The 27,894-nt window shown below is 59.1% G+C and overlaps 2 protein-coding genes across 2 annotated transcripts in view; one reads left to right on the top strand and one right to left on the bottom strand.

The window, feature by feature from the left end:
• Positions 1 to 21,964, top strand: part of ATP6V0D1 (ATPase H+ transporting V0 subunit d1) — a 60,425-nt gene extending 38,461 nt beyond the window's left edge. Inside the window, exons 2-8 of the mRNA XM_037815611.1 lie at positions 6,912 to 7,083; positions 15,885 to 16,063; positions 17,416 to 17,495; positions 20,751 to 20,828; positions 20,952 to 21,128; positions 21,237 to 21,314; positions 21,422 to 21,964. Of these exons, the coding sequence (XP_037671539.1) occupies positions 6,912 to 7,083; positions 15,885 to 16,063; positions 17,416 to 17,495; positions 20,751 to 20,828; positions 20,952 to 21,128; positions 21,237 to 21,314; positions 21,422 to 21,583 (926 nt within the window). The 3' untranslated portion in view covers positions 21,584 to 21,964. The remainder of the gene's footprint in view (positions 1 to 6,911; positions 7,084 to 15,884; positions 16,064 to 17,415; positions 17,496 to 20,750; positions 20,829 to 20,951; positions 21,129 to 21,236; positions 21,315 to 21,421) is intronic.
• A 522-nt stretch (positions 21,965 to 22,486) lies between these two features.
• On the bottom strand, positions 22,487 to 27,894 carry HSD11B2 (hydroxysteroid 11-beta dehydrogenase 2). The gene is made up of 5 exons (XM_037815610.1): positions 27,496 to 27,894; positions 24,131 to 24,343; positions 23,830 to 24,015; positions 23,586 to 23,723; positions 22,487 to 23,376 (listed from the first exon to the last, which is right to left on the bottom strand). The coding sequence occupies exons 1-5, from the start codon at positions 27,758 to 27,760 to the stop codon at positions 22,973 to 22,975; spliced, it is 1,206 nt and encodes a 401-aa protein (XP_037671538.1). The 5' UTR covers positions 27,761 to 27,894; the 3' UTR covers positions 22,487 to 22,972.

Genomic DNA, 27,894 nt, shown 5'->3' with positions numbered 1-27,894 from the left:
CACCCCCAGAACTTGGGGAGGAGACTCAGGCACAGCACGTTTGCAGGGGTGGTAGGGGAGCTGGTGGTGGCTCTGATTGGGCCACCAGCCTGGCCATCTGTCTATCTGTCTGAGTTCTACATTGAGCCCCTGGAAGTCATGGCATTGGAGCACCTCTGGGGCAGAACAAGCTTGGGGGATAGAGCCCAGGCCCAGCCCCTTCACAGCAGAGCCCTCACCTGGGCTCAGGGGGCCTGGCAGAGCAGTTCCAAGGCCTGCCACCCTGGAGGGGAGATGCTGGGTGGGCATACCAGGTTCCAGGGAGTGTGTTCGCACATCTGGTTTTACTCAACGGGCCACAATTCCTGAAAACCCCTGAGCTCCCCAGGAGAACATCGTTGAGTGACCTCTGGAAAAGCAGAAGTGAAGTCTGGGAACACACTGTCCTCTTGCACTGTGCTGTAGCCAGCTGGCCAGCAGGGTCCCTCTGTGGGCCATGAGGCCATGAGTGAGGTTGGAGCAGGGGGCTGCCCCGCCTGGTGTGGTGTGCCAGGGGCTGCCTGTCTGCCTCCTGGCCCCAGGGGCAGAGCGGGATCAACCTCCTGCCCTGGGCGAGAACCCTCCCCTCCTACCTCCCCAGGGCGCTTGGGGAGGAGCCACAGGGTACTTCCGGCCCCTGGACTCAGGAGGGGCTGAAAGAGCACCTTGGGGCTGAAGGATCAAAAAAAAAACAGGAATTGGGTGTGGGTGGCAGCTGCCCAGCTTGGCTGCCAAGTCCACACTTGATGCACGGAGAGCAGGGAACGCTGGTCAGGCCAGGGGTCCCCCATTCCACCCTACTAGCCAGGGGCTGGGGTGGTTATCCCTACTGTGAAGGATCCTGGCCCAGGAGACCTAGGATGAGGGATAGGCAGGGGCGGGGAGACAGCTGGGAGTTACGGGGCCAGCTTGAGTCTGCTCTGGCCTGAGAGGAACAGTCACCAGGTGGGTTTGGGACTGCACCCCGGCTCAGGTACCACCAGTGAGCTCAGCTGGCCCTTACTGGAGCCGTGGCAATGGTCTTTGACATGGGCAACCTCAAGGTGTACAGCACTGCCCTGTGGAGGAGAGGGGGCAGGAACTCTTGTTTTCCAGGCTGGATGTGTGTCCTTCCAGCCCAGCCTCTCCAGTGGGGCCTGAGGAAGCAGCCTTGCTTTCTGCTCTTCAAGGATTTCTCTCTAGAACAACCTGTGGGCTTCTCTGGAGCATTTGCTGGGGCAGAGGTCACAGGAGGGTGGCTCTAGCTGGAGAATAGTGCTGGTAGACCAGAAAGTTGAGGACCAAGGCTGGGGCAGCTAAGGGCTGATGCATAGGGCCCCACGGACAGTGGGGAGGAGACAGAGCTCTTAGCAACAAGGCCTCAGGAGCCACCGGGTGGAGGTGACAGACACATTGGAGTTGGAGTTCTTCACTCTGGTGATGGTAAGGAGAATGGACTTGGGAACAGGGAGCCAAGATGTGGGCTGGGTAACTGGCAAAAGGACACCGTGGTGGTGAGAGGCCTGGGAATGCCAGGAGATAGGGTTGACTCACCAGAACATCAGGGACAAGACCCTGGCCCGGCAGCTCTTGCTGGCACTGAAAACAGAGGAGCTGGAGTGAGGGGTGCTGAGGAGCAAGCCCCAGAGCCTTGATGGGAGGCTGGAGACACTGGGAAACTGAGTTGGTCAGCTTCCTCTCAGGAGGGATTCAGGTCAGACTGCTGAGAGAACTTCCTGATAGCAGCAGCATCTTCTTGGACATGAGAAAGCAGCCTCTGAGGAAGTCTTTTGCTGTAAGAGATCCTGAGCTGGCCAGACACTCCTGGTGCTGGGCCACAGATGGGAGGATTTGGGGTAGACAGCTGGGCTTGTGGGTAGACCAGAGCAGTCCCCCGAGTCTGTGCTAACCAGGACATTGATCATGCCTCAGCCTGGCCATGTCTAGGGCTCTCAGGGGCTGTCACTGAGGCTGCCAGGCGGCTGAGCCCTGGGCACAGAGCAGAACTAGCTAGTGCAGCCCCAGAGCCCCTGCTGTCCTCGTCCTCGGTTGCCCTTGGGGGCTGGGCCAGGGCTGGGTGGCCAGGTCTCCCACGAAGCTCTCAACAAGTTCCAGGCCTCTCCTTCTGTACTCAGACCTCAACCCCAGTCACATCCCCTCCTCTGCATCCCTCAGAGAGAACAGGAAGTGGGGGTGGGGGCGGTTGGGAGGGGGTCTTACCTGGCCTTGTCCCAGCCCTTGAGGACTGTCTAAAGTGCCAGGACTGGACTGCCAGCCACTGGGCCTGGGCGCCAGTTTCTTGAACAGGGTCAGGGCTGGTTCAAGACCCCGTGTGGCCCCCTCGTGGGCGAGCCGAGGGATTGGCTAGCCTGTCTCTCTCCAAGTCGCCTCCTTGGCTGGCAGGCTGTCCCCTCTCCCTGAGTCACAGGGAGAAGTGGGGCTAGGCCAGGGAAAGTGGTCTGGAATGGCCCTTTGACATCGTCCCTGGGGGCTTTTTCAAATGAGTTTCCTGGTAGGGAAGACTCCTCCAGCCTTGGGCAGGATTCTTGGGACAGTCTCCCGGGTTTGCTCAGATCCGACAAACCCCAGCAGAAACCACCCGCTGCCCACGTTCCAGCCGTGCTCGGAGCCACGGCTTCCCCAGATGCAGCGTCAGCAGAACACAGCAGCCAAGGCACAGGGGTGTTTGCTGTAAGGCCTGTGCTAAGCCCCGGGGCTGGGGGGCATGCAAAGGAGCACCCACCCCTCAGCTTCACTGCCCTCACTCCCGCAAACATTCCTGGCTTCTCAGAGAATGGATGGTCCCATGAGTGATGCCAGAGGAATTGTCCCTGAGTCTTGATAGTCCAGGGCCTCTGTCAGGTCAGCAGTGTCCAGTGTCCAGGCTGTGCCTGAGGCCGGAGAGGGGCATGCCCTTGGCCTCTCCGACCCCTCCACCACCTGCCTGTGGTTCTGGGACTAAAGAGGACCCCAGCCTGTCTGGGTATCTGGGTGTGTATCAGAAAGGCCTATCCTGTGGTCAGGGAGGTGCAGGGTGGCGGGGAGAGGAGGAGACCAGAGTTGGAGACAAGACTCCACCAGGCGTGACCCACGGCCCTGCCCCTCCGAGCCCTGACTGTGAGACTGGACAAGCTCCCTGTCCCCTCTGACTTTCCATTTCTGAGTCTGGGAGATGAGCCTGGCTGGCCAAGAGGGCCCAGCACAAAAGTTGCTCCTGGCCTGGGGCTGAGGATGCTGGAGCCCCCAAGAGTTTCCAGTTAGAGTGGGTCTTGGTCTCCCCTTCTCAGTTTAGGGTGATGAGTCCCACCTGACCAGTGCCAGGTGTTAGAAGGAGCATCACTGAGGGCAGGAAAGGGAAAGGGGAGTTGGCAGTGGGGAAGTTGTTGAGTTGCCTTCCCAGGGAGAGAAGCCATGTGGGGCAAAGGCCATGGCTGGGGCAGAGAAAGTTTCACCCGCTAAAGAGCTCATGAGGATCCTGAGCGGGTGGGGACAGTGCTTGGGGAAGCCTCCCAGCAGTGTGTGCTGGGGCTCAGAAGGGCACGGAGGGCAGGTGTGCAAGCGTGCCCAGGGGAGGCCTGGCCCTGGATGCCTAAGGCGGGAGGAATCAGAGGCTGGGCCGGGGTCCAGGGCCTGGATGCACTGACCTGGACAATCACGGGCCTCAGGCACAGGGGCCTGCAAAGAGGACTGGGTTTTTTGTTTTGTTTTGTTTTGTTTTTTTAAATCTTCATTTTATTGAGATATATTCACATACCACGCAGTCATACAAAACAAATCGTACATTCGATTGTTCACAGTACCATTACATAGTTGTACATTCATCACCTGAATCAATCCCTGGCACCTTCATTAGAGGACTGGGTTTTGACCTGGTGCCCTCCATGTGCATCTGGCCCAGGCCGTGACCTGGAAAAGAAGTCGTCTCCACGGCCTGCGACGGGCTGTGGGCTGGCTGCAGCGGTGGCTGGGAAATGGACAGGTTTGGGTTGGCAGCTCTCTCACCAGACGGTCTGACCCGGAATGCTGCATTCCACCCTGGCTCATGGCTGCTGTCTCTCGTGGGGATTTAAGCACCTGCTGGGCCCAGGCCAGAATCCTCTGTCCACTAAGAGGGCCTGCCTTCTCTCACCCGTGCCGTATTCTAGGAGTAACAAGGGCTTGGCCAGACAGTGGTGAGGATGGGAGGAGCAAGGCCCAGGACATGGGCAGGGGCTGACTGCACATGGCGTGGAGGGAGGACATGGGCTCACAGAGATAGCGGGTGTGTGGGTGAAAGACGAGGGGGTGGTTCTCTTGCCCCACCTAGCCCTCTCATTCCATCCCCCTTTTGGGTGGTGTTCGGGTTTGCCAGTGCTGCTGGGATGCAAAACACCAGAAATGGATTGGCTTTTATAAAAGAGGTTTATTTGGTTACACAGTTATAGTCTTAAGGCCATAAAGTGTCCAAGGTAATGCATCAACAATTTGTATACCTTCACTGGAGGATGGCTAATGGTATCCAGAAGACCTCTGTTAGCTGGGAAAGCACGTGGCTGGTGTCTGCTCCGGAGTTCTGGTTTCAAAATGGCTTTCTCCCAGGACGTTCCTCTCTAGACTGCAGCTTCTCAGGGAAAACTCTGGGCTAGTACCTCCAAAGCATCAGCAAAACTCTGCTTTCAATGGCCATCTTCAAAATGTCTCTGTAAGTTGCATCTCCTCTCTTAGCTCCTGTGCATTCTTCAAAGTGTCCCTCTTGGCTGTAGCAAGTTCGCTCCTTCTGTCTGAGTTTATATAGTGCTCCAGTAAACTAATCAAGGCCCACACTGAATGGGCAGGGCCACACCTCCATGGAAACTATCCAGTCAGAGTTATCACCCATAGTTGGGTGGGTGGCATCTCCATGGAAACACTAAAAGAATTACAATCAAATCAACACTAATACATCTGCCCACACAAGATTGCATCAAAGATAATGGCGTTTTGGGGGGCATAATATATCCAAACTAGCACAAGTGGCCATGGAAGAAAAGTAGGTGTGAGTGGTAGCGTGACGGGGAAGGCAGCAGGTTCCCCCTGCCAGCCTCAGCAAGGTGGAGTCCACTCCTTCAGTGCTTAGGAGCCACAGAGGACGTGAGTGCCTGCTGCCACCTGCCCACCCAGAGATGCAGCTGGAAGGCCTGGTCCCCTGCAGCGGCTTGCATACACCCTTCCTCCATCTCTCCAGGCTGGGGACATTCTTCTCTTGATGGGGTACAGGAGGAAGGTCCCTCCTGTGGAGGGGCCCCTCAGCCTGTAAAGGGATTATGTGCCCCACCCTCCCTTCTCCTAAGCAGCCCAGGACAGCATGGCCCTCTGGGTGCCAAGGACACCCAAGGAGGCCTTGGTCAGGAGGGTTTGTGGAATTGGTAACAAGTGTGCCCCATCCTGTCATCTGCTAGGCAGCCTCCCCAGGGGACAGAGAAGCATGTAGTCCTCAGGCAGCAGAAGCCAGCCTCAGCTCTTGGGCCAGCATGCACGCGGGCACGTGCGCGCACACACACATACCCTTTACATGTCCCTCTTCAGCCTCTGTGCTGAGCTCCATCATCACTACCACAGTGTCTCCTATTTCAGAATTCAGGAGTAAGCCATCTTGCTGAATCCGCCCAACCCTCCTGCCATTCTTTCATTCATTCCAGTTATTTACTGAGCACAAAAACACACCAGAATATATTCTAGGATATCACAGTGACCTACAGTCCCTGCCCTTGTGGAGCTTAGGTGGATCCTGTGTCAGGTGGGCTCAGTGCTACAAAGAAAACTGACAGATGAAAGAGGGATAGTGATGGGGGCTGCAGGAGAGGCCTCTGAGGAGGGAACGTCTGAAGGAAGGGCTGGAGACCACCATTGCCTTCCAGTCAGGGAAGAGGGAAGAGGGAAGAGGCCTGAGGTGAGAATGTGCTCGGGACCTCTGAGGAGTGGCAAGGGGGTGAGGGTAGGAACAAAGCCAGAGGGGCCAGGCGGTGATGGTGGGACATTGGCTCTCACTCAGTGAAACAGCGTAGAAGGGTTTGAGGCAGATGGGTGACACAGTCTGGCTTGCATTTTTAAAAGATCACTGGCTGCTGTATGGTGAATAGGCTGGGGGCTGGGGATGGGCAAGGGCAGAAGCCAGAGACTGTTAGGCTGATGCTATGATCCCACCTGGTCTCACCTGTCCTGCTTCCCCAGGGCCTCTCTGCCCTGTCCTCTCCTCCCTTTTCCTTCACCCGTCCCAAGGGCCCAGGAGAGACCACCACTCCCAGAGGATGCCCAATCTTTCCCCCCAGTCTCACCTCCCCCTCATATCACTTATTCATCCTCCAGGCCACTCTTCACTGGTGCCCTCCTGTTTTCTGTTTCCTTTGTCTCTTCTCCCTGCCCTTTGCTGTGCCCTTTTTGTCCTCCCAGTTCCATCTTGGGCCTTCCTCACTCTGTACTCCCACAGCTTTGGCATCTCCTTTACTTCCTAATGCTTGGATCTGCCAGGGGCTCTGTTGCCTTGCTCCTCCAAGCACCCATGTCTCATTCTGCTATGGGTTGGGACTGTTCTATAGTCGAGCATGCAGAAGGTCCTTAAAGGCTGTGGGTTGCGGATGGCACCTTGGAACTTTGGCTCAGGTTTCCCAGGCCTTGTCATCTTAGGGAACAGTCGTTCTATTTGTGCTTGGATCCTGGGGCCTAGGGTGCTGGCTTGTGGCCCAAGGGCCTGGGGCACCTGCAAGACCTTTGCCTGGCTGCCCTATGGTAGGTCCAGAGCCGATAGAGAGGTGGAGGCAGGGGCAGGAGGTCAGGAGAGTAGGAGGACATGACTGCAGGTTAGAGGCTGGGACCTCAGGTTCAGTTGGGGATAGGGGCTTGGGGCCCATGGAGTGGCTTAGCGAGCCCAGCCCTCACCTTCCACCCTTGGGTTTCAGACCTGAAGCTGCATCTGCAGAGTACCGACTATGGCAACTTCCTGGCCAACGAAGCGTCACCCCTGACAGTGTCGGTCATCGATGACCGACTCAAGGAGAAGATGGTAGTGGAGTTCCGCCACATGAGGAACCACGCCTACGAGCCACTCGCCAGCTTCCTGGACTTCATTACGTGAGTGTGCCCTCTAGCACCTTCCCCTTCCACTCGGGGTTCAGGCTAGCTGCCTCAGTGCCTCTGTACCTCGAATACTGCCTCCAGAGTTCTCCTGGGCTGTGTCACGGGGCTGGTCATTCAACAACTCTGGACGTCCAGGTCCTCTCCCGTAAAGTGGTGTGACGTCACTTCTGGTCAGGGACCTAGTGGGCAGACAAGAGTGTCCCACATTGAAGTGCAAGATGAATCTCCTTTCCCGGCACCTCTGGTGTTACAGAGAACAGGGAAGGTGGTAAGCCTTTCCTCAGTCACCCCACAGCACCACACTGAACTCTCACCATGTCCTCATCCCCCATGCCTGGGCCAGAGGTTGCAGGGTAGGCACACCTCTGAGGAACCCAGTTCTTAGGATGGACAGTTTAGGCCTGCTGGCCCTTCCCAACTCTGACACAAGTCCCCAGGAGCCCAGGCGGACAGACCGCTACGCATATGACTCTTGGCTGCCCCAGCTTCCCCACTGTCCGATGCCTCAGCATAGCCCTGCCTTTTCCAACTCCTGGAGCAGCTGAGCAAAGGAAAGGACCCTGAGGCCTGCAAGCAGAGGGTGGGCACTCAGGGTCCCTATAGAGACGGCCCAAGAGCCATGAGCAGGGCCTGGCAGACAAAGAGATGGCCCCTGCCCAGGTGACTGCCCCCACACAGGTGGTGAACAGAGGCATCATCAGCTCTGCATCTGTGGAGCATCTGTGTTGTGGGGAAGTGTTTCCAGGCGCTCCTCTGGGTGCTGGGTAGCTTTAACCATTCCCTGACTACAGTGCCCCCACCCTCCTCCTGGGAACCTGGCCCACTTGCCCTGCTTGTCCCCAGAGGGACAGGGCTAGATACCTGCTGCTGGCCTGATTCTCTCCCCCAGCAAGGAGCAGCCACTTGCTCAAGATCTCAAGAGCTGCAGCCAGAAGGGCTCCATAATCTCGTGGGAGCCACGGACTGGGACACCTAAAGGCTGGGAAGCTGTTCCACCCTGGCCAGAGTCCTTCCTTGGAGGCCTCCAGGCTGTCCTGGCCAGGCTCATCCTCGCTCAGCCCTGGCCTCGGTCAAGGTCCAGCCGACATGGTCCTGCTGGTGTGGGGGGCCTGAGATGGAGTGTCTTGTGCTGCCACATCGGAGGTCAGTCCTCAGCAGCCCCATCTGTTGGGCGACCCCTAGCCTGGTCCACCACAGCCCCTGCCCCCAGGCCGGAGCTGAGGGCTTACCAGGAAGCGTCCTGTTTATTGCCAGAGCCCAGCCTTTTCCTGAGACTTGTTTGCACAAGGCTCCTTCACCTTCCTGGTGAATGTGCTGGCCTTGCCAGTGAGGCTGGCTGGCGGAGGCCTGATGCCATGCCATTGGTCAGAGGGCAGACGTCAGTCATCCCACTGCCCCGTTGCCCACCTGCCTATGCAGCTAGCTCTGGCCTGTCTTGGTGCCTATAGAGGCTTGGTCTCAGCCTACAAGGCTGTGAAACCAGAGAGGTCTCTGAGCATGACTGACGCTGCAGAGCTGCCAGCTCTTTGCTGGAGGTTGGCTGCAAGCACCAAGTGAGCTTCAAGCGGCCAAGCTCTGTTCTATGGCAGGCTGTCCAAATCCGCCACTTCCCCACCCCTTCCATTCATGGGTGATTGTGGCTCACAGTCTTCCCGCATGCCTCATTCCTGCCCTCGGGAAGAGCTCAGCAGCCACGTGTCAGCCTGCCTGAGCCAGTGACCGCTCATTCCATGACCTCGGCATCCCCAGTGACCCACTCCTCTGCTCTCCACCTCAGCCACCCCCACAGAGGGCTGCCCAAGACCATGTCACCACCTGGAACTGCTCCACCCCTGAAATCGCTGAGTCAGGCACCCCTTCTCGTCCCACAGCCTTCAGGCCCTCCAACCCACTCTCAGTCCCTTGTAGGACATGGGTTCCAGACTCCGCAGGGCTCTGGGCTTTGCTTCCTCCCCTGCTGCCCCTTCTGTCTTCATTTCCCTCCGTCCCCAGCTGAGGTTGCCTAGTCCTTGATTCAAACACTCTTCCGCCACCATCCACGGTTCTCTTGGCCGCCTGTCTTGTGGTCCTGCCTGGCTGGCAGCCCCCCAGCCCGGGAGGAATCCCAGCAGCCTCCAGCTTGGAGCTGCCCTCCCCCACCTCCACTGCCAAGAGCAAAGCTGGGGAAGCCGGTCGCTGGCGGGGTCATCCCTGCTGCCAGACATGCACTCTCACCACTCGGCTGGCCTCAGCTTGTCACTGCCCAGCCAGCCCCTTGCTCTTCCTACTCAGCACCCTGCTGCCCGCCCCCCAAGGGTGAGAGGACCACTTCCTCTCCCCATCTTACACAGCATCCCTCTCCACCCCTAACCTCCCTCTCTCTGGGCAGATGGCCCACCTCCTCCTCCAGAGAGACAGTAGAAGCTAATGTGCTTCCCAACACTGTGTCTGCCCACCCCCCACCTGTTCCAGTGGCAGAGTTCTCTTGGATCCTTCTATCAATGTACTGGGGCCCCTCACCTCACCCCCTGGGACCCTGGACGGCCACTCATTTGCACTCTTATCTAGGCAGCCATCTTCCCTTTCAAATTCTTCCCAACAGCACCAAAATGAACTCAGATCTCTCAGATCTTTAAAAGTTGGGGCCCAAACTTTTGTGTTCATTCTGCTCTCTCACCTCCCCCTCATCTTTGAACCTCCAGCCTGCTTCCAGCCATCCTGTCACTCTGCTGTGAGGCCCTGGCTGACATCTCCTGGCCTTCATGTGTCCCAGGTCGCCAGGCTCTTGCTTGACCACTCCTGTCACACCCCCTCCCGCAGACTCCTTCCTCTCATGGTGTCTCTCTGGTTTAATTCCTACCCTCTCCCACCACCAAGGTCAGCTTAGCTCCATCCTCAGACTGTCTCCTAGTTGCTTTTGGAGCTGCTCCAGGATGACTGGAAATGGCTTCTGCAGGAGGTGGTGAGTTCCCTATCACTGAGGTGTAGAAGCAGAAGTTGGTCAGGGCCTCCTCTACCCTCCTGTGTGAGAGACAGCATTGAGTGGTTTTATAGATCCCGGTCAGCCTTCAGCCAGCACACAGGAGCAGCACCTGCTCTGCACCATGCCCAGTGCCCAGAGGGAGATGCATGGACACAGTGAGATGGGTGCCAGTGCTGGTGTGGACAGTGCCTGGAGAGGCCTCTGCACAGCTGCAGCAAATGGAGCCGGGGCCATAGGTAGCTCACAGCAGTGGGGTTAGAGAGGCCACTCAGGAGAGTGGGTGTCTGGAATAGAGGCCTGGCAGGGAGCAGACAGATCCTGAGTGAGAGAGGTCCCTCTGAAGTCAACTGTAATCAGTCAAGTGGTCTTGGTGTTGATATGTGATATGTCACCATACCAGGGACTGCTGATCAGAGGGAGCAGAGACCCATCAAATCTGAGAAGCCACAACTTGTGCAGCCCTCTTGCCTCCCTCCATTGGGGCCATACCCAGTGGGCGGGAGGGAAAGTATGAAGACTGGCACTGCCAAAGAAGGTTCCCGGAGGTGGCATGGGGCAGTCCCTGCCGGCATTTGCCAACATCCATTTTCTTTTTTTTTTTTTTAATCTTCATTTTATTGAGATATATTCACATACCACGCAGTCATACAAAACAAATCGTACATTCGATTGTTCACAGTACCATTGCATAGTTGTACATTCATCACCTAAATCAATCCCTGACACCTTCATTAGCACACACACAAGAATAACAAGAATAATAATTAAAGTGAAAAAGAGCAATTGAAGTAAAAAAGAACACTGGGTACCTTTGTCTGTTTGTTTGTTTCCTTCCCCTATTTTTCTACTCATCCATCCATAAACTAGACAAAGTGGAGTGTGGTCCTTATGGCTTTCCCAATCCCATTGTCACCCCTCATAAGCTACATTTTTATACAATTGTCTTCGAGATTCATGGGTTCTGGGTTGTAGTTTGATAGTTTCAGGTATCCACCACCAGCTACCCCAATTCTTTAGAACCTAAAAAGGGTTGTCTAAATTGTGTGTAAGAGTGCCCACTAGAGTGACCTCTCAGCTCCTTTTGGAATCTCTCTGCCACTGAAGCTTATTTCATTTCCTTTCACATCCCCCTTTTGGTCAAGAAGATGTTCTCCGTCCCACGATGCCAGGTCTACATTCCTCCCCGGGAGTCATATTCCACGTTGCCAGGGAGATTCACTCCCCTGGGTGTCTGATCCCACGTAGGGGGGAGGGCAGTGATTTCACCTTTCAAGTTGGCTTAGCCAGAGAGAGAGGGACACATCTGAGCAACAAAGAGGCATTCGGGAGGAGGCTCTTAGGCAAAATTATAGGGAGGCCTAGCCACTCCTTTGCCAGCATCCATTTTTAAAACCCATGGGGCTGAACTGGGCAGCCCCGGGTCATGGGCTGGTCACCATCCTCCTCCCTCTGGGCAGGTGTGTTCCCATGCACCACTCTGGCTGCCCTCTTACATCCAGGGCTCAGATGGTAGCAGCTCTGGAGAGCCACATTCCTGCCAGGCCTGGTCTCTAACCTGCTAAGTGGCTTAGGATAGAGCCTCTGTTAGGGTTTTTTGGCCTTGGAGGGGATCTTGTTCTGGCCATTCCTTTGTGGTTTCTCATAAGGGAGTAGTCCCTGGAAGGGAAGTGGGGAGAGTTGCTTGTGGGGTGGGAAGAATGAGCCTGGTGCCTGGGGAGTCCCAGGTAGGGACGGCCCAAAAGGCCTTTGTCCTTATTACATAAGTGAGCCTCCCTGCAGGGGGCCATCTCCAGTGGCAGCAACTTTCTGCAGCCCAGGGACCCATTGGCAGAGCCTGGGCATGGGTAACCTGTACCATCTGGGACAGCTGAGGTCTGTATTTCCCTGGTGCCAGGGCCCTCAGTGCCATCAGCTGAGAATGGGCAGCTGGAGAGAGGCTCTGTCCCAGGGCAGTGGCTTTAAGGGCCAGTGAGCCTGTTGGCATATCTTCCATTCTCCCCAGGACACATCACCCCCAACCTTGAGTCCTGCTGGGTCACAGAGGGGCATCAGGTTTCCCTGGGCCTCTGTATCCTGGCCCTCCAGCACTCACCACCTCCTGTAGAAGCCTGTTCCAGAACTCTGGCTCTCCTGCCACAGTTTGAGTCAACATCAGGGTCTCTGCAGGCTGGGGTCTAGGCCAGCTGTGCTCTCTGGGTACTGGGCTCCTACGTTGAGGGAGAGCCAGCACTGCCACTGTTTCCCTGGACCTGATGGTGGCATCCTGAGTAGGGAGAGCACACAGGGGTCAGGTGGGAGGACCCAGCTGGGCCTCTGTGGAGGGGCCGGATCTTGATGAGGAGAAGGCCAGACCCTCACTAGATCTGCTATGGGCCATACCTCAGTCCTTCTGATCACAGAGGGGAAACCAAAGCTTGAGAGGTGATGTGGCTATTTTTACTCCTTACCCTGGGCAGGGCTCTGTAGGACCCACATGCAGTTGAGCACAGACAGTCACTAGCAGCAAGGTAGCCCGTGCTGGGAGCTGCCAGTGGACAGGTGGCTAGGGGTTCTTTGTCTTCATGGTCTCCTCACCACCCAGGCCAGCCTTTGGAGCTGAGATGTTGAGAACATGGAAGCGAACCATGCTGCTCCAGCAGGTGGTACCAAAGGGCACAGCAGAGGCCCAGGGATTGGCTGGGGCCTCTGAAGGCTCCTAAACTCCAACCTGAGACTTCCGTGGGCCCAAGCCGAGTCTGGAAAGGCACAGGGTGAGGGAGAGCTGCTGGGCAGAGGACTACAGACTGCCCCACCCCCACCCCCCAGCCCCCTGCGCCTCTTGGGCCTGGCAGGCAGCCGGCCATCCACTCCCCAGCTGTCATCCTCTGGAGGGAGATGCTGACCAGCTGGAACCTCCTTCCCTCCTGTTGAGGCCAAATGTAGAGAGGAATGGTGGAGTGGCTTTGTTGGGGCAGGGAGGCAGCTGCTGAAGCCAGGCAAGGAAGAGGAGGATTTCCCTGCCTGCTTAAGGCCTTGGGGGAAAAGGCAGCCACCTGGGCCAGTGTCCTCTCTGCCCGGCATGCCTGCCTCCCTTCTGCCAGCAAAAGGGATTCTGGCCCTCACTGGGCAGGGGACAAAAGCAGGAGCCCCATGAGGCAGACCCAGCCCCTGCAGGGGCCACTGCTGGATGAGCCTTGTAGTCTGCCCAGGGAAGTGTGGGCCTGGCCCAGGGTCGCCCAAGGCTGGCCTGATCTGGGTTGGAAGAGGGAACAGCCCTTCCTCAGCACAGCATTCCCCCCAGTACCCAGCCAGGCTTCCAGCACGAGAGGCTGGGGGCAGTCAGGGGGTGCCTCTCCTGGCCCCCATATCTGCTGTTAGGGCTGAAAAGGAACTCATAGCTGTCCTGCTCCCCCTTCCTGGAGAGACAGCAGCAAAGCCAGACAGCAGAGTCTTCCCACAGAGCTCTCCCCCAAAGCCTGGGCCAGGCCCCTGGGGAGGCCAAGGCACCTCCCTTGGGCCCTGCTCCAGCCCTGGCCCCAACTTAAACAGAGTCCCTGAGTCCCGGGTGTGCTGGGGGGAGGGATTCTCAGAGAGGAAACTGGTCTGTGAGGAGAAAGACTAGATAAGGCATGTAGACCAGGGCACCCTGTAGACGTGGGCAGAGGCACATGGACACCGCCCTTGGGGACATGGTGCTCCTCTGCCTTGTGGGGTGATGTGGGCCTGGTGCCGGTCCTCCGCGCCTCCGCCCTCTGACTGTGGAGCTGGTGATGCGGGTGGTTGTGGGATCACTTGGATAACAGGGGTCCAAGGGGTACGTTGTTCTCCCTCTCCCTGTTGAAAGGGTTCTGAGAAGTGTAAAAGAGCTTCCTTAGGCTTGCAGGTGGGGTCTTTGTGGCCAGCTCAGGGAGTATGGTGGCCACAGAGGGGCTGGGTGAGGGGCAGGTGGAGCGTGGCAGGGAGATGATGTGTAGCCTGGGTCTCGGGGCACCTGAGATGCTGGAGGCATCGGGACGGGAGGGATGTGCTGTCCGGAGTAAAGAAGATGCAGGCGGGGGCCAGAGACAAAGGCATGAAGCTCTCGCGGGCTCTCTCTGAGGTCCCTCTGCTCCACTGGCTCATGGGGTCAGGGACCGAAGGCTGGCCACTTGGACATCTTGGCTGGCAGCTGTGAATGGGCCCTGCTTGAAGCCTTCAGTTTGGGAAGGGGGTCTGTCCCTTCTCAGCGCACATCCTGCAGTTGACCTAGCTAGATTGGGGGCAGAGAGAGGGCAGCTGCCTGGCTCCAGGCCCAAGAAACAGAGGTGGTAGGAGAGTGCTGGGCCAGGTGGGAGCTGGGGGAGTGTGCAGCGGGCAGGGGCGGGGGGCGTGTGCTAGGGAGGTCAGCCCGGGACAGGAGTTGTGGTCTCTTCCTCCTGCTGCCTTCCCGGAAGCCCTGTGGGAGCTCCCCCATGGCCAGCCCTCTAAGCTGAGGTCTGGGGCCCTGGACCACCACCTCCCTCCTTTTGTTTCCTTGGTACTGAGGGCCATTTCCAACAGGGGTCTTCCCTGGACACCCTCAGCCTTGGGCACACAAGATGCTCTCACAGGGCAAGGGCCCAGCTCTGGCCACCCAGAAGGGAAGCCGGAGGGAAGCTGCCTCCACCCAAGCTCTTGCCCTACCATGGGGGCCCCACCCCACACTCTTGTGCCTCAAGTTCATTGCTGGTAACAAGCTGGAGGAAAGCTGTGGCTACTGCAGCCTGACTGGGGGCTGGAGCACCGTCCCACTCCTGACCCCACTCCCCACATGGGTGACTACGCAGAACTTTCCGCCCCAGCCCCTTTTGGAGCAGTGCCTTGTTTGGAGGCAGAGCCTCCCTTACCAAGTCTGGGCTGGGCAGCCCCTTTCCTCCCCAGCTCCACAGCTCCCTCTGCTGCCCATGTCACCAGCCAGGCCTGGCCTCCTGCAGGGCAGACACCTGGGGCAGCCTGGGCCTGGGACTGACCGAGCCCAGCCTCCTGTCTGGGTCTCAGGGTCTCCTCCAGGCTGTTTGGAGCAGATGCTCGGCCCTGGCCTCAGGGCGGAGGGCGGTGCCCCTTCTTTGGAGTGGGGCTTCATAGGGCAGCTGTCCCTGTGACCCAGGCCTTCACTCCAGACGGCTCCTCCCACTGGCTCCTCTCTGGCTTTCCTTAGAGAGGCCCCTCCGCCCCCCAATCACTACTCCTCAGCCTTTCCTCCTCTTGTCATCTCCGCCTTCCCCTGTCCCCATGGCAGTCAGAGTGTGGCCCCAACTGGACCACAGTGCTCCCTGCTTGCATCTCGCTCCTGAATCCCTAGTTCCTCGGCATGAAGTCGGGACCCTCAGCCTGGCCAGCAGAGCCAGTCTCCAAGCCCTGGCCCACTGCCTGCACTGTGCTGCCGGTTGCCATGCTCTTCCTCTCTTGCCAGTCCTGGCTGTGCCCATCCCTCAAGCGTATCCATCACTCAGTGCCTCTAGGCCTTTGCACGCACTTTTCCTTCTTCCCAGAACATCTCACAGTCCTGTTATCTCTCAGGGTCCCGATCCCCTCCCACCGCCCGGCTGTGGGCCTCGCCTCCCTGTGCCCTTGGGTCCCTGTGTCCTCTTACTGTGGGGTAGTTCCCTGTTGCCCACTTCCTTGTGGGGCAGGAGTGGGCCCTGCCTGACCTGTGCTCCTGGTGCTGAAGTGGGGGACCCAGAGGGCAGGTTGACGAGCCAGTGGAGCGCATCTTCCACCCCTGGAAGTTAGCTCACATTGTTGAGGGGCTGGTGGCCGGTGCAGCGGGGTGGCGCAGGCATGGTGTTGTGCCGCAGGCCCTGACAGGCTGCCGTGCTGCCCTTTGCTCCTGTAGTTACAGCTACATGATCGACAACGTGATCCTGCTCATCACGGGCACGCTGCACCAGCGCTCTATCGCTGAGCTCGTGCCCAAGTGCCACCCGCTAGGCAGCTTCGAGCAGATGGAGGCCGTGAACATCGCACAGACACCTGCCGAGCTCTACAATGCCATTCTGGTGGACACGCCCCTGGGTGAGCCGCTGGGTGGAGGAGGGAGGAGACGGGCAGGTGGGGTTGGTATCAGTGCCTCCACTTGGGGTTTGTGGACCCCCAGGGGGTGACCCTGAGTCAGAAAGTGAGGCTTGCCAACTGCCACTTACCTTTATCTTCCCCTCAACTTCCCGCTCTCACTCTCTCCTCCTGTCTCCCTCTTCCTCTGCTCCTTTCCTGTTGCTTTTGCTGAGCCAGGCCCCCTAACTTTGTCAAGCAGTCTGATTTCTCAGATTGCGGAGGAGGGCTACGCTCATGGGGTGTGGAGGGAGAGAGGCCTGGGTCCCTGGGAATCCTGGGAGTGCTTAGGGACAGACTGTGGCCCCAAGGTGGAATCTAGGCAGTGCCAGAGAGGCTGACTGCCTGTGAGGCACAGGAGGGAAGCCAACACCTTCACTTGCCTCCTCCAGGCAGGTGCCAGGGGCGTCCAGCAGGGTGAAGGGTCCATGTCAGGCCAAGGAAGGGAGGGGAGCCAGAAGCTTCCTGCAGGGCCCCACCTACACACACTGCTGGCTCCTGCCTGCCCTGGAGGCTGGAGGGAAGACATTAAGGCTTAACAATGTAATGTCCTCATAGCCAGAGGTCTAGGTCCCAGGGCACCACCTCCAGGAAGCCATCAGGACTGAACCATAGGGAGCTGAGCTAAACAAGGTCCTGGGCTCAGAGGCCAGAGCCCTGTCTGCTAGCCTTATTTTGCCATGGACTCTTCCAGTAACTTTGAGCTAGTTCTGGGCTGTTAGTGGCTTTACATTCTCCATCTTTAAAGAAGAGACAGACCAATGAATCTGCAGGTCCTCCTGGGGGATCCTGCTCCGGCCTCAATCTCCAGCCCAACACAGCCCGCTGGGTTGCTACTTCGCGTCCACCCAGTTGTTGAACTCATTCCTTGTCCTAAGGAGGGGGATGCTGATTTTCCAAGTATGGGCCTGAGGCCCTCCTGGGGAGTGCAGAGAAGTGGGCGTCAAGCCCCGAATCCACAGCTGCCCCTCAAGAAGGGAGGATGTCATGGCCTCTTATGCAAGCCTGTGTCTGGCATGGTCTGAGCTTGGGTCTGCCCCAGCAGCGATTAGATCATGTATGGCTGGCCGCCTCCTTTATAAATCAGTTGAAGGAGCAAGGAGGCAGGAGAAGCCCAGGGCGGTCTGTGGCCCAGAGGGCTGCTCCTGCCACTTCCAAGACAACAGCCCAGGCTGGGTGGGAGTCTCCCCAGGACCCGGCAAGGTGGGCCTTGTGGTAGGGGCCCTCTGTGCCTTGCAGGGCGGTTGAATCCCAGCAAGGCTCTTGCCTAGGCCAAGTCCTCCTGCCCACCTCACGCCCCCATCTTTCCTCTCCAGCGGCTTTTTTCCAGGACTGCATCTCGGAGCAGGACCTGGATGAGATGAACATCGAGATCATCCGAAACACACTCTACAAGGTAGTGCTTCACACAAGCACTGGGGGGTTGGTGGGCAGGGCGGTGATTTGTGTGGGGTGCTGGGACAGGACGCAGCTGCACCAGGCTCCTATCCTGGGGCCTTAGCCACTCACTTTCTGGCTCCTGTGATGGGCGCAAGGCTGCATAGTGCAGGTTCTCCATCCCATAGCGCCCGCAGCAGGCCCAGATAAGATCAGCAGGAGTGGTTGGGGCTCCACATCCTGGCCTGTTAGAGCTGGCCCCTGGACAGCTACTCCCCCTGCACCCAGGAGGGTCATGGGCCACCACCCAGGCCATAGCCCAAAGGCCCACCCCACCTGGCCATTGCTGGCAAGGATAGGCATTTGAGCAGAGGCAATATGTACTCGGTTACTGTGGGGGGAGGGACCCAGCCAGGCGTGACCAGTCCCCAGGTCCCTCTCAGGTTTCCAGGCCCAGAGCCAGTGCCACTTCCCACAGTCCTCATCCCTCACCCACCTCTGCTGCCTGCCAGGCCATGGCATAGGCTGGGTGCCCTCTGGAGGTGGAGGGTGGGTTTGGGATTTCCGGGTCAGCACTGACCTGGCCCAAAGAGATTAAGAGCAGGGCCAGGAGTCAAGGACGGGAGCTGGCCTGGGACCAGTCAGAGACATTTAGGGCTCTGGCCATGGTGAGGTGCTGAGCTGGGGCCAGGACTCCTGGTGGGCTACAGGCAAGAACTTGGATCAGTGGTGGGCAGGCTCCAAAGAGGGACTGAGGCTGGCCCTGGCATTGTCTGTTTGTCAGACCTTTTCCATGGGTGTCCACTCCTGCCATGGTTGGAGCTACCTGCCTGACACTTGGCCTCAGCCTGAACCCAGGTCCTCCAGTCTCCCTGCAGGAGCCTCGGCTGGAGTGCAGCAAGGGTCTGAGGGTGGCACAGGGCCTGCCTGGAGGTTGCAGGGATGCAGGCAGGCGGGTGGCACATGCAGAGAGAAAGCATGGAGCCTGGGCCAGTGGCAAGTGGTTTGCTGGGGCTGATTTGCAGGTTCCAGATGGACAGCAGGAGAGAGGTCTGGGAAAAGGGGCAGGACAGGACCAAGTCAGCTGGGCCTTGCATGCCGGGCCAGAAGTTTGAGCTCTACCCTGTGGGCTGGGTCAGCCAACGAAGATTTCCAACAGGGCTGAGTATTATCAGAAAGCCCCCTCTGGGCACAGTGTAGAGGACAGATTAGAGGGGACAAGACGAGTTAGGAAATGCATCGACTTTAATCCTCAGGACTGTCCTAGAAGCTAGGGAGGACTCACTGTCCCCCTTGTAAAATGAGGAAACTGAGGGCTCAGAGTCACAAGTACCTGGCAGCACCAGGGATTGCACCTGGCTCAGCTTGTTTGCAAAGCCAGGGCTCTTACCCAACCCACAAATGGGGAGGCCAGTTAGTCAGCGAGTGTGTGTGTGCGTGCGTGTGCCTTGTGCTCCTGCCTGCCTAGCTGGCCCGTTGCCAGGTTCCCTACCCTAAGACAGGGTGAGGGGTGCGGCTTCCCCCCCAACCTTTCCCACACCCTTACCGGGTCTGACTGGTTCTAGCTGGAGTTGCTGGTGAGAGCTGCCTGGGCACCAGCTTGTAAACACCGACCCAATGCTATGGGCTCCTTGCCAGGGCCACCCGCCCATCAGGTGCTGTCCCAGCCTGGTGGCCACAGATGGGAGATTAGGGGGACCCTCAGCCACCCAGCGGGTGGGGACTATAGGCAGCTGGTGCAGCAGCCGTGGGCTGGCAGACTCCAGGGGGCAGGGCGGGGGTGGGGAGGTGACCTTGGTACTTGGGCCTCTAGAGGAGGGTCTGGGCCTGTCCCGATGACGTCCTCCACCCTGGGGTCAGCCTCTCCAGGGAATGGTATGACCCCAGTAAGCAAATAGGTGGGTGGCAGGGCACGGAGCACAAGATCTGACTGGCAGCTTCTACCACAGATAAGGAGGTGCAGGCCCCACTGAGGGTTTGGGCTTAGTTGGTACTGGGGAAGAGAGTAGCTGGAGACAGACTCCCAGAGACGCTGAACGGCACCACTAAGCCATGGTAAGGGTCAACAGCTGTCTGCCACCCAGGCCCACTGATTCCTGGGGCTCCTCTGCAGGGGCGGGGGGGGGGGCATTCTCCTCTCCAAGTTTGTTTCCCCTGACCTGTCCTAGACCTGTTTTCCATGACCCCATTGGTCAGTCTTAGGCCTTCCCCTGAGCCCAGCTTGCCTAGTTGCTGGCCAGACTAGGCCTGGGCTCCTGGGCTCCTGGGTCTTCTCTCATGTTATCTCTGAGGGCAGCAGAGCCTTTGGGCCCAGGTCAGCTGGTAGGAGGTGGAAAGGTCTACACACCCTGCAGGGCAGACCCTGGCACAGAAGGCTTTCCCTGACTTGTTGCCCACCCCCAACTTGGAAGAATAGTTTCTCGCATGTGGAGCTGGAGTCCCTGTGACGAAGCCACCAGATGGGCCCCAGGGATAACCCCATTCTTTGGCCTAGAGAGGTATGGGGAAGGAAGCTTGGACCTAGCTGGTTCTGTGCGTGCTGGGAGGGGACTGGGGCCCATGCAGACCTGTCTTCCCCTCATGCCCAGCAGATCCATTTTTCTTGGGCAGGAAGTGCTTGTCCCACCGGCAGTCTGAGTGCTTAGCCATGGCCCCGGGTAGCTGACGTCCATGTGGGCAATGACCATCCCTCAGTAGGAACTGGGATGACAATTTGGTTCCTGCTCTGGGCTGCCCAGGGGCTGCCTGGGGAATGGGAAGAGGAGGTCTTCTGTGAGGTAGTGTGCAGAGAGGGGTTAGGGCTGGCATAGGCCATACCTTCTATCTACTCTAGGCCCTCTCCACAAACTCTCAGGAGTAGCCTGCCTCACTGGCCCGTGGATCTGGTTTGCTGAGGCTGGGGAAGGGAAGTTTGGGGAGATTTGGGGAAAAGGAAGGCAGGCAGAGCAGCAGAGGGGAGGCAGATGCTGCCTCCAAGCCTGGGATGAGGGACTGGGGGGAACTGTGCCCTGAAGCAGATGGTCAGCCAGAAACTGCTCTATCCTTCCCAGGTAGAAGGCAATGGGCTCCTGCTGCTTGACTGATGAGCAGTTAGAATTTGTGGATGTTTCAGGGGCTTTGAGGCGAGGGCTGCCCTGGCCAATCCGTGGGGTGTAGTGTTTGGACACATCATGAAAGGGGCAAGGGCAGGGGAGGAAGGAAGTGGGAATGGGAGGCCCAGCCAGCCCCCCAGAACCTCCTTGCCTGGGCTGAGCAAGCCCCATGCTCTGTACAGGCCTACTTGGAGTCCTTCTACAAGTTCTGCACCCTGCTGGGCGGGACCACGGCCGACACCATGTGCCCCATCCTGGAGGTGAGTGCCCACCCTCCTGCCTCCTGCGGGCACCTGCTCGCCTGGGGCAAGCGGAAGCCAACTGACTGTCTGCTGCTTCCTTCTCCCCCCTCCCCGCCTTGCTGCCATTCACTGGCCCCACAGTTTGAAGCAGACCGCCGCGCCTTCATCATCACCATCAACTCCTTCGGCACAGAGCTTTCCAAGGAGGACCGTGCCAAGCTCTTTCCACACTGTGGGCGGCTCTACCCTGAGGGCCTGGCCCAGTTGGCTCGGGCTGACGACTATGAGCAGGTCAAGAACGTGGCCGACTACTACCCGGTGAGTGCCTTGGCTGGCAGAATGGTGGGTGGGGATGTTGGCACTGTGTAGCCCCACCCCACATCCAAAAGCCCCTTTTGTTCATGCTCCATCACTCCCCTGGGCCAGGAGTACAAACTGCTTTTCGAGGGTGCAGGCAGCAACCCTGGAGATAAGACCCTGGAGGACCGATTCTTTGAGCATGAGGTGAGTACACGGCTCTGTGGGGCCTGCCCTTCCTGGGGAGAGGCTGGCAGCTCAGGCCTGACCTGGGGACGTGGCCCTGTGTGTGCCACACCTGCCTCTGTCCGCAGGTGAAGCTGAATAAGTTGGCCTTCCTGAACCAGTTCCACTTTGGCGTCTTCTATGCCTTTGTGAAGCTCAAGGAGCAGGAGTGTCGCAACATTGTGTGGATTGCTGAGTGCATTGCCCAGCGTCACCGCGCCAAGATCGACAACTACATCCCCATCTTCTAGCACCCCAGCCCGAGGCTCCCCACCAGTGTGCTGTATGTGTCTGTGTGTGCTGTGACAAAGCCCCAGCCCACGTGCCTGCCCTGGGGCTAGCACATGGTCCCAGCAGCTGCCCAGCTTTCTTGACCCTCTCTGAGACTGCTCTTGGGACTGAAAAGAGGCTGAACACCTGCTCCCCACACCAAGGATGGACCAAACCCCCTCTCCAGAGAAGGAGGCCCCCTCAGCCCTATGTTTACAGCCACTGACATGTTTGAGAAGCATGTGGTCACTTTTGTGTCCCTCTCTAACCTGAGAACCCCAGGGGGCAGTGCCCTCAGGGCCATGGCCCCAGGGAAGGATAGAGTGTGTGCTCTTCTGGGAGAATAAAGCTGCCCTCTCTGAGCCTGGCTGTCTGCTGTCTCCTTTGGGCCCTGGTGTGACTCCCAGTTTCCCTCCTGGCCCCTTGCTAAGCCCACTGCTGCCTGAGCCTTTGGGCAGCCTCCTTCCCTCAGCCGATGGCCCCTGGCTGGCCCTCTCCCTTTGCAGCCCAGGTCTCTTGGGGTGAGGGGGTCACGGTGGTTAGCCCCTTCTGCTGGAGGCAGGTGGAAAGACAGACCTGTGGAGCTGGGTCCTGGCCCTGAAGAGTCCCCACAACTCCCTGGGATTCAGGGTCATGGCCCCCATTTCACTGAGGAAACCCAGACTATGGATGAATGACTTGCTCAAGGGGGAAGGATGAGGTATGACCCCCAGAGTCTGTCAGGGAAGCCCAGTGAGGTCTCTACCCCCTCACCCCCTGAGCCCAGGCCCCCATGCCGAGCCCAGGGCTTCCCCAGGAAGTCCCCAACCTCTATCACACAGCCACACCCTCTCAACCCAACAGCTAGGCTGCCATCCCCTCCAAACGCAGCATCCCTTCTATTCTAGGAGAAATAAAAACATCTTTATTTAAGAAGTGGCAATAAAGCAAGTCGAGTGTGCAGCTTCCCTGGGGCTTGGGGGGCTGGGGCTGGGTGGTTAGGGGCCTAATTCTTGAGCCAGTCAAGAGGCAGTTGGGATTTACCCTTCGAATCTCAGCACTGAGGCACTGTGCCGAGAGGCAGTCCTGAGGTGGTCTCCAACCCACCCAGTCACTTCATTTGCAGAGGCTACAACTAAGTCTGGCACTACACATCCCATCCAGCTGGGTTCTCCAAGCTGCAGGGTGGGGAGTAGTGCCCAGGAGGGTCTCTTCAGGCTCACGAAGCAGTAAAGAGGCCCAGAGGCTCACCGGCAACCTCAGCCTCCCCAGGCCTGGAGTGGGGCATCTGGCGGCAGGTTTGACGCGTTTTCCAGGCCACGCTCTAGGGCAGACCTAGGAGCTCATGGGGCCTCCAATGCTGGAGCAGCCAGGCCACATGTGCCCACGGCTCACTGGACTGAGGCCAGGGAAGGTCCTGGATCAGGGTCTGGGTCCCGGGCCAGCGGAGGGCTGGCCTGGCCTGGCCGCAGTGCCCGAGGCAGACAGGGATTGATGAAGTGGTTCTGCAGGAAGCGGCGCCGCCAGTCCTCAGGCAGGTAGTGGTGGATGAAGTACATGAGCCCCAAGCCACGGCCCGGGTAGTAACGGTGGCGCGGCCGGGCCGCCAGCAGCGCGTCCGTGATGGCCTCCACCACGGGGCTGAGGTCGGGCAGCGCCAGGCGGAGGGACTGCAGGAACTGGCCGTGGAAGTGCTCGATGTAGTCCTCGCCGTAGGCCTGCAGCAGCTCCCGCGGCAGGTTGGCCAGCAGCAGCTGCTTGCGCTGTTCCCACTGGCCCACGTTCAGCACTGACTCTGGGAAGCAGTGGCAGGGTCAGAGGCAGGTCAGCTAGGGGAGCCAAAGCCGGACCCTGGTCTATCTACACTTGCCACGCCTCCCGGGGCCCTACCCTACCTCCAGATAAGAGCCGCCCAGCCCCTTCTCCCAGCCCCAGGCCCCACTCACTGGCCTCAATCACAGATCCCATCCTTCTCTGGGTCACACCCCTAGCCCCCGTCTCTACCTGTCTTGAAGCAGCCAGGCTGGATGACGCTGACTTTGACCCCCCAGGGCAGGAGTTCACAGCGGAATGTGTCCATGAGCAAAACCGTGGCTGCCTTGGAGGTCCCGTAGGCTGCCAAGCACGGATACGGCATGTCTCCTGGGGGTGGATTGGGGGAGAGGGTAGGCTCAGCCTCTGCAAGGGGCTCTCCCAGCCCTCCCCTGCTCCATGGCTCCCTTTCCCTTCCAGTGGGGAGGAGATTCACCAGCCGGGCTCCCCACAGTCACGATGCGACCCTTTGAGTGGCGCAGCAGCGGCAGAAGGCCCTTGGTCAGCTCCAGGGTGCCAAAGAAGTTCACCTCCATGCAGTTGCGGAATGTGGCCACCGGCGAAAGCTCCACGTCAGCCACCACATCATTGTGGCCCGCGTTGTTGACCAGGCCCCACAGGCCTGAGGGCAGGGAGCGGACAGGGGAGCCACAGGTCAGCCCAGTAAGGAACCTTTCATCCCTGTCCCCTTCGCACTGACCCAGCCATGCCCTCTCCGCCTGGGGCCCTGCACTGACCTGTGCTAGTGGTGTGGGCCTTGGTGAACTCCAGAGCACGGCTGATGTCAGCTGGCTTGGTCAGGTCCATCTGCAACAGCCTCAGGCGAGGGGAACAGCAGGCCCGCAGCTCTTGGGCACCGGGGCCATCCAGCTGCAGCACAGTGGCCAGCACCGTGAAGCCCATGGCATCCAGTTGCTTGGCTGTCTCCTTGCCAAAGCCAGAGTCACAACCTGGCCAGGGCAGAGCCGTCAGTTCCCTCCGTGGCCCAGCAAGACACAACCCCAGGGTCACTAGGGTCGGCAGGATCAGGACAGGCTCCAGACCCTTCAATACCCAACCCACGGCAGTCAGCAGCCCCCTCCTCTCCTAGGCCCATCTCTGGCAGGCATTCCCCCTCTGGCTGAGCACCTGAAGCACCAGCTCTTTCACAGTTGTCCTTTCCCTGGCTCCCCATAGCTACCCCATTAAGCATGACTTACAATCTCCGCTTTACAGATGAGGAAACTGAGACCCAGTGATGCTAAATTGCTTCCCAAAGTCACCCAGCCAGTGAAGAGTAAGGCCAGCCTGACATCCTTCTGCCTGCTTGGTAGCAGGCCACACCTCCTGCCTTTCTCACTGCCCTTGTCCAGACCTCCTCACCTGGACACAGAGGCAGTTCCCTCTCTAGTCCTATTTCATTGGCCCTTTGGATTCATTCTCTACCTGGCAGCCAGAGGGATCTTTCCAAAAATGACAGTAACATTCAGCTGCTCAAAACCCTTCCAAGGCTCCCAGTAGCCCTCAGGATGAAGTCCAAGCTCTCCAGAACCATCACTCAGGCCCTATACAACCTGACCTCAACACCCACTGCTATGGTTCCAGGTTCTCGGCAAGCTGGAGGCCATTCCCATCTCAACCCTGACCCCCATCCTTGGAATTCCAATCGGTGGCAAAAGTGGGGCATTCTCTCACTTGCCCCGAGGACAGGGGTGGGAAAAACAGAGAAGAGAACGAACTTGGATTTGAATTCCTTCCTACAACCACAAGTGACCTGAGGTCAGTAACCACTCTTGGGGCCTTAATTTCCTGACTTTAGTGGGTAGAGAGAGGAACCTCCAGGCAGAGCCAGTGGTGGGGTCCGGGGTACCAATAGGCTTCCTTGAATGCCCCCATCCTGATCCTGGCTCTGTGGGCAGCCAGTGAGGGGCGGCGGGAGGGCCAGCGAGGGAGGAGGCTCTCTGGAGCCTGCCCCAGGGTGGTCCTGCTGAGTAGAAACAAAGCAGCTCTGCTTCCCCACTCCTGGGACAGCTCAGCAACCCACTCCCCATCTCGGCCCCGCCCCTCTGCGAGGCAGAGAACAAAGCTGGGCAGGGGGCTGTGAGCTGGGCTTTGTGCGGCTGGGGGCCCCACCACGCTGTGCTGAGAGGTCCTTCCCAGGCAAGTCTGGCTGGGGGAAGGGAGTGAGCACTTCCCTTGCACTTCCACTTGCCTCCGCCCCCTCCCAGAGCAGCCAGATCCTCCACAGGGAAACTGAGGCTTCCGAGAGCCTTGCGTGTCTGCATGCACGCACACCCCAGCACCCAGTCACTCAGCCCAAACCCTGACCCCAGCGCAGAGCTCCGGGAACGGTCTTGGCCAGGGATTTTCAGGGGGCATTCTCAGGGAAGGGTGGGTGGCACCTCTGGTGGGTGTGGGACACAGTGCTGGCAGGCAGGGCAGGATCTGGTCACCACCTTGTCCTGCAACCATGTGGTGAGAGAGGAAGCCCCAGAGTTTGCAGGCCCTGAGAAGCTTGGAGGCCTGCCCCTGATGCCTGTAGAGAGGTCAGCTGAGTAGGCCATTCCCCACCCTGGACCCCAGGCTTTGCAGCCTGAGATGGGGGAAACCCAATCAAGAGGGCCTCCCCCTCACCCCGCTCTCAGGCTCGAAGCTACAAGTAACAGCAGCAGCACAAAGGCCTGAGGTGAGGGCTCAGGAAGACTGCCCAGCTGGGTCACTAGTACCTGCAGATGGCCTGGGTCCCATTGAGGCAGCTCACAAATAAGAAGGCAGGAGGGACTGCCCTGTCTCCAGAGGCAGAGCCCACCACCCAGCCCCTGCTTCAGACCAGGAGGCTCTGTCTTTCCCTCCTCAAGCCCCTCAAACGGCAATGCCCTGAGGCTTCAGGCTAGACCCTGATCTTAGGGCTCTCCCATCCAGCATGAGGCATGCCTCCATCTCTATCCTCTTTGCTGAAGCTTGAAGCCCTCACGAGGTCCCATTGACTCAGCACAGTCTGACTTCAAGGCCTCTTCCAAGGAAACGCAACCTTATATCCCCCACGCCCCCCGCAGCCAGGCTGGTTACTGACTGTCCCCTACCCAGGCCATGCTTACTCCTGCCTCAAGCCTTTGTCCCACACCCTTTCTCTAACCCCACTCCACCTTTCTCCACTCATCCCCAGAGACCCAGCTTGAGGATATGCTCCTCTGGGAAGTTCTCCCAGGCCCCTCTGGTCAGGCAGGTCCCCCACTGGACCAGCATCTTTGAGAAGCCAGTTTGTGGCCGCCCCCAGCGACCAGCACACAGTCATGGTGTTCTGCTGAGAGGTTAAGCTGCCCCCCACCCCAGTCGATGGAGCCAGTGCCCTCTCGGAAGAAAGCCCCTGGCCCTTCTCCCCCTCCCCACTTCTGGCTGGGCCTCTCCAGACAAAGGGAGCTCAGCCAGGGGGCCGGAGGCACCTGAGTCCAGCCCTCCAAGAGCTCCTTCCTGGGCACTGAGGACCAGGTGGGAAGGTGGGGTGCCAGGTACAGACTCTGGTCCGCTTCCTCAGTTTGGGGGGAGGGGTGGGACCCGAGAGTGAGTTGAATGCCCAGCTGTCCCTCATGGTGACCTCAAGCTTTTCTGGACTTTTGGGATCTCAGCCAATATGGGGGGAGGGAGAGCAGGATCGCAGCTCCCCATCTAAGCTCCTTCCTCTGGCTCTAGAGGAGAGGAGATGAGGCATCCCATGTGGGAATGTCAGGCACAGTTCAAGGGGTGACAATCATCCTCTTGTCTCAAGCCCTCCGAAGTCCCTCAGGGCTCTGTCCCTTGTCCCTAAGTCTGCTCTCTTGGGGAAGTGCATGGCATAAACCCCCAAACTCCAGGAGACTCCCCTTTCGTCTGCCACTAGTTTCCTCTGTGCACCTGCCCATTCCCTGCCTCACTTTCCCTCCAACACTTCTTGCAGCCACAGTAGTTAACCGGGCCTTGGAAGGTGCCTGACACTTTCTACTTGGTTCGCTCCCTGCACCCAGCCAGGTAAGGGGGCCTCTCTCACACCTGCGCTGCAGAACCCGCCTTGGCCGGGCCCATCGGGAGCCCCTCGGGCGCCCAGTCCCGCCCTCGAGCCGGGAGTCCCCGCGCTCCGCGCACTCACCGGTGATGAGCACCGCGCGAGTGGCCACCGGCAGTCGGAGCGGGCGCGCCAAGCGGGACAACGCGATCCAGCCGGCGGCGGCCAGCACGGCGAGGGCGGCCAGCGGGGGCAGCAGGCGCTGGCACAGCCAGTCGAGCGCGGCCAGCAGCGCCAGCGCGGCCAGCAGCGGGCGGCCCAGATGCAGGTCTGCGCGCATCAACTGCAGCCCCGCGCGGGCCGCCACGAGCAGCCAGGCGCCGCCCGACGGCCAAGGCCAGCGCTCCATGGCGGCCCGGACGGGCTGGGCCTGGTCGGGACAGGGGCCGGGCTGGGGAGCCGGGAGAGAGACTCGGGACCCGGGCGCTGGGTGCAACGGAACACCGGCCGGCTGCAGGAGAGGAACTCGTATTCTCTGCTCGC

This window comes from Choloepus didactylus, chromosome 22, assembly GCF_015220235.1.
Source record: "Choloepus didactylus isolate mChoDid1 chromosome 22, mChoDid1.pri, whole genome shotgun sequence".
Taxonomy (NCBI): domain Eukaryota; kingdom Metazoa; phylum Chordata; class Mammalia; order Pilosa; family Megalonychidae; genus Choloepus; species Choloepus didactylus.
Note: the sequence above shows the minus strand (reverse complement) of the source record. Positions and strands in the feature narration are given on the sequence as shown.